A 5,907-nucleotide genomic window follows, 5' to 3' on the forward strand; every position below is an offset into this window, starting at 1 on the left:
GGACAGAGAAAGAGACACACAGACAGAGACAGACAGAGGCAAAGACAGAAATAGAGACAGAGACAGAGAGAGATAGAAACAGAGAGACAGAAATAGAGACAGAGACAGAGAGAGATAGAAACAGAGAGACAGAGATAGAGACAGAGAGAGAGAGACAAAGATAGAAACAGAGGGAGAAAGACAGAGACAGAAACTGAGAGAGACAGAGACAGAAAGAGAGTCAGAGACAGAGACAGAGACAGACAGGTACAGAGAGAAACAGAGAAATAGAGAGAGACAGAGACAGAAACCAAGAGAGACAGAAATTAACTCAGTCCTGCCCTGTCTCCAGTGTCTGGGGCTCAGGCCTCTCTGTCTCCAGCAGCCATGGCAAACACACAAGGTCGAGACATCTTTCCACCCAGCTGCTCCATCATCTTCCTCCTCCTGCAGCTTCTGTCCTACAGCCTCTCTGCAAAGGGTAGGAGAGCTCCCCATGTCCCTTCCCCATGTTAGGAGGGAACCCCATGCATGGACAGGAACACAGTAGAGGGCTGAACTTGATCCAAGCAGTCCTTCCCTAGGGACCCTGGGCACCAGCATGGGGTGGTGGTAGGGAACCTGGGTGTGGGTGGGTGTCCCCTGGGCGTGGACAGGGGGAGACACTGGGCACAGGTTGGGGGGGGGACCTTGTGCCCGGTGGGGTGGATGGCCCGTGGTTTCCTCTCACCTGGCCTAACCCATGCTTTCTGCTATGACCACATAAGGGAAAGCCGATTTCTCTGTCTCTGGTCCCGGCCAACCGGTCCTGGCTATGGTGGGGGAAAGTGTGCAGCTGCAATGCCATCTGTCCCTCAATATCAGTGCGGAGGACATGGAGGTGAGGTGGTACAGGAAGGAGCCGTCCCCAGCCGTGCACCTGCGCAAGAAAGGCAGGGACATGCCTGAGGAGCAGATGTGGCAGTATAAGGGCAGGACGACCTTCTGGACGGCTGGCCTGGCCCACGACCAAGCTGTGCTGACCATACACAACGTCACCGTGTTCGATAATGGGACCTTCCACTGCAAGTTTAAAGAGAGCATAGGGTCTGCAGAGGCCACCCTGTGGCTGAGAGTGGCAGGTGAGGGTTGCTGCTGGGGCTCCTGACCTTCTCCTGGTCTGCCTGAGACCTTTTCCCCCAGCTGCAGATCGTCCCATTATGACCCTGGCCTGGGCGCTTCCCACAGCGGGCGCTAACGTGTTTGTGGCAGCCTGGGAGCATTCCACAAAATGCACTAATGTGTTTCACAAGGACAGGTACATTCAGGACACCTGGTTCCTTTTCAAAGTTACCCCCACTGTCCCGGAGAGAGGGGTAGCAGAGGTAGGGATGGGAGGACAGAGGCAGAAAGAGATACAGAGAGGAAAAGACACTGATTTTGCAATACAGGAAAGGTATTTGATCTTCCTGGGCCTTTTCTGTTTTGTTCTGTGGTTTCTCAGAAGAGAGTAGCATATATGGCATGTAAATATTACACAGAGCAAGTAGTCTGAAAAACCCTGATATGCTGGAAATTTTCAGGATCTGTGCTTTTCTGTCAGAAATGGTAATGGTTGCAGAGGCTGCAAAGCCTGTCTCTTCCCACAGGGCTGGGCTCTGAGCCCAGAATCCAAGTGCGAGCTGGCCGGGATGAAGGTATCAGGGCAGAGTGCACCTCGGAGGGCTGGTACCCAGAGCCCCAGGTGGAGTGGAGAGACTTCAGGGGACAGACCCTACCTTCCACGACCAACCTCACAGTGTCGCCCACAACGGGCCTCTTTGCGGTGGTGTCCAATGTGATTGTCTGGGACAGGGACGTGGGGAACCTCTCTTGCTCTATCTCCAACCCCCTACTCCAGGAGAGGATGGAGACCAAGAGCCACCTACCTGGTGAGTGTTCTGCTCCATTCGACCTCAAGATCTCTGAGCACCCCAGACAATCAGTAGTTAATATCCAATACTCCGCATAGTTCCTTGTGATGAGACCTTGTGAGATCTAGTCTGTCAGCTTCCAACTACACAACACAGTAGTTACCTATACTTTCCATGCTGTATGTCACCTCTCTGGGACTTATTTTATAACTGGAAGTTTGCACCTTTGACCCTTTTCACCCATTAGCTTCCCGATCTCTCACCTCTGGAAACCACCAATCTGTTCTCTCCGTCTATGACTAGGCTTTCTGGTTTTCTGGAGGTTTGGATGGTGTTTTGTTTCATTTTAGATTTCACTTATCCGTGAGATCCTACACATTTTTCCCTGTCGAACCTCACTTAGCAAAGTGCCCTCAGGTGCATCCATATTATTGAAAATGCCTGTATTTCCTTCTTGTTTATAGCTGAATAGCATCCCTTTGTACAAATATATATTTTTTTCTTTATCCTTTCATCCATAGGTGGACACTTGTGCTGTTTCCGTATCTTGACTGTTGTAAATAACACTGCAATAAATGTAGGGGTGCATTATCTTTCTCAGTTAATATTTTTGTTCTCTTTGGATTAATACCCAGAAGTGGATTGATATGGTAGTTCTATTTTTATTTTGGGGGGGAACGTCCATCATCTTCTCCACAGTGGCTGCACGGATAGCTCCTTTCGTATTAGCAGTAAACAGTATTCCCTTGTCTGGATGAACCGCAGCCTGTTTATGCATTCACATTCTGAAGGACACCTGGGGGCTTCCAAGTTTCACTCTGTATAAAATTTTCCTTCTAAACAACCTCAAGTTTCAGAAAATTTGCAGGAATGATACACAGAATGCAGACCCACTCAGTATTTAACCTTTTGCCATTTGTCTACCATCTCTCTCCTGTGTGTCTGTCCATGTCTGTCTGTACAAAGGCACACACATGTTTTCAGGTCATGTCAGGTTAGTTCACAAGCACCTGCCCCCTGACCTATGAACCCTGTGGCTTGTGTGCCCTAAGAACACAGGTGCTCTCTTACCCTGGTATTCTTGCCTCCCCAAACTCTCTTTTAGGTCAGGTGCCCAAAAGTTTCCCATCAATGGCGTGGAGGGCAGTGGTGCCTGTGATCCTCATTGTGGTGGGGCTTGTAGCAGCTGTCTTGTGGCAGGAGCCACCTGTCTTTTCTGGAAACATCAGAGGGACAGGAATAGGGTGCAGCTGGAAGAAGAGAGACTGAACAGAGAAGAGGAACAGCTGTCCCAAGGTAAGCAGGCCCCAGTGGGACAGACGTGCCCCTTCCAGCCAGGGCACTCCTGTGGAGCCCTGCATGAAGGCTCTCCTTCGTGCACCCTCAAGCACAGGAGGAATGGGAGAGACCTGCCCAGGCCCCAGCTCAGGGACTTCCCACCTACCATATGCCCAGTGAGATCCTCCATCACTAAGAGGTGCTTGGCTGCTCTTCACTGGGTGACTTGGGGAAGACTGGCGGGTCTCTGCTGTGGAGACAGATGTGAGCTTGAACCTGGGAAAGTCTATCAGTCGAGGGTGATGACAACATCCTGAAAATGCTCAAGCAACAAATACAGCAGCAAGCCTGTCACCTGAGAGGATCTTGTTGTGAGCGCGGGGATCATTATCAGTGTGGATCATTCCACTCGCCTGTCTGCTCTCCTCCCTGCCTCCTGTGTCCTTGCTCATAGCTGTCAGGCCCCGATCTGGGGAACAGGTCAGAGATGTGTCTTTATGACAGACATGGGAAGGCTGGGCCATCAGGCTACGCCCCACAAAACCTTTCCCTAGGAATACAGTGACCTGGATTGTTTTTTGGGCACTGAAGAAGGGATATTTGCTCTTCCTTTACAGGGTCCCTGCGAGAGCTCATTACATCCTGTTTTGACATAGCTTCACAGAAAATGAGCTTTCGCTCCATCTGGTCAGTGCAAACCCTACAGTTTCACATCTTTCTGTTTCATTTCAGGCTGGCCAGAGGACATCATCTATGGTGAGGACCATGCTAGGGGCTGGAAGGGCCTGCTCCCTGCATGTGTGTTTATGGGTGCATGTGTGAGTGCATGTATGTGTGCGTGTTACGTGTGCGTGTTGTACATTTATGTGCTCATGTGTGTGTGCATGTTATGAACATATGTGCACGTGTTTTCATGTGTGTGTGCAGTGTGTACAAGTATGTGCATCTGTGCATGTGTGTTCATGTGTGCCTTGTATGCACATGCACTCGTGTTTCTGTGTGTATGTGCGTGTGCATATGGGTGCTGTGTTTGCATGTTGTACATCTATGTGCATGTGTGTGTTTGTGTGTGTGTGTGCACATACATCATGTGTATGCACATGGGCTCATGTGTATGTGCACGTGTGTGCACACATGTGTGATCCATTCTATTGCAGAGTGCAGAAATGCTGTGCTAAATGCTGGTTCCATGGCTGTAAACACCAAGTTTAGCTGCCCTGAGAGACCTTAGCTCCTGTTTACTACCTGAGGGACAGACAGGCTGCAGAGCATGGGCAGCAAGAGAGCCAGATCTTCTGAGGCACAGTCACTGTGGGGGACACTGTTAACACAGAGAGTGCAGAGCCAGGACACCGTCTCAGTGGGAAGTGTGGGGTGTGTGCACAGGGTCCTGGACAGAGAATGGTGACACACAGGGAGCCACCTCCGCTGCTCTGGGATGGCCTGTGTGCACAGGGTCCTGGACAGAATGGGGACACACAGGGACTCCCAAGGAGGCATGGTTCCACCTCCATGCAGGAGCATAGGTGGGGACCCTAACCCCTAAATCTGATCCTCCCCTCTTCCCGCAGTGAGCCCATCCCTGGACCCTGACACTGCAAGCCCCAAGCTCGCTCTCTCTGAGGACAGGAAGACTGTGAGGCAGCTGTTCTTTGAACAAGAGCTGCCCGACAACCCAGCAGATTCAACCGGGACCCCTGTGTGCTGGGTCGGGAGCAGTTCTCAGCTGGGAGGTATTACTGGGAGGTCCAGGTGGGGCACAGGAAGACCCGGAACCTGGGCATGTGTCTGGAGAGCTTGGGTTGGACGGGAAGGATCCTCAAGGCCCCCCAGCACGGACTCTGGGCCCTGGAGCTGTACAAGAAGGGGTTCTGGGCACTTGCCTTCCCAAGAGTTCGCCTGCACCCTTCGGAGCCCCTGCATCGTGTGGGCGTTTTCCTGGACTGTGATGCAGGCAGAATCTCCTTCTACAGCATGGGCAATGGATCCCTCATCTACGCGTTCTCTGGACTGTCCTTCTCGGCACCCCTGAGGCCATTCTTCTGCCTATGGACACACGACCCCAGCCCCCTGACCATCTGTTCAGAATGGCAGTCCCCAGAGGCCTTGGGGCCTCCTCAGGGTGAGGGACAGGACAGGGTGGGAACCCTCCTCCAGCAAGACCCATGATCTCTCTGCTCCAGCCTGTCACCGATTTGGGGGAGATGTATCCATTCTAAGTCCCAGCTAGATCACATACAAGGGTGAACCTTTCTGGATGATCCTGTGTTATCTCCACTTTCCTTCCCTGTAAAATACTGACAAAATATTATGGGCTGAATCATGTCCCCTCCAGTTCACATGTTGAAGCTCCAACCCCCAGGGCCTCAGAATGGGGCTATATTTGGAGATGGGGTCTTTACAGAGGTGGTTCAGGTAAAAGGAAGTCACTAGGGTAGGCCCTGATCCCATCTGATCCCATGTGACTGGGGTCCTTAATAGAAGAGGGGATCAGGGCATAGACACACACAGGGGACAACCGTGTAAGGACATGGGGAGGAGATGGCATGTGCACGCCAGGGAGAGAGGCCTCAGGAGGAACCAGCCCTGCCACACCTGGATCTCATGCTTCCAGTTCCCAGGACTGGGAAAAAAATAAATGCGTTGTTTAAACCTCCCAGTCTGTGGTATTTGTTACAGAGACCAAGCTGACTGTTACACCATATCATTACATGCTGTGGGGTGATTTTCTGAAATGAATTTGGGACATATGTTTAAT

At 51.5% G+C, this 5,907-nt stretch overlaps 1 protein-coding gene across 1 annotated transcript; it reads left to right on the forward strand.

Annotated features, from left to right (window-relative positions):
- Window positions 1-230: 230 nt before the first annotated feature.
- Window positions 231-5,318, forward strand: LOC115513660 (butyrophilin-like protein 10). The gene is given in 8 exon segments (XM_030314965.1): window positions 231-460; window positions 747-1,100; window positions 1,608-1,889; window positions 2,977-3,056; window positions 3,059-3,167; window positions 3,882-3,905; window positions 4,721-4,819; window positions 4,822-5,318. Coding segments are annotated over 8 exon segments (1,539 nt in total). The 5' UTR covers window positions 231-366.
- Window positions 5,319-5,907: the final 589 nt, after the last annotated feature.

The sequence above is a fragment of the Lynx canadensis genome, chromosome A1, assembly GCF_007474595.2.
Source record: "Lynx canadensis isolate LIC74 chromosome A1, mLynCan4.pri.v2, whole genome shotgun sequence".
NCBI lineage: Eukaryota > Metazoa > Chordata > Mammalia > Carnivora > Felidae > Lynx > Lynx canadensis.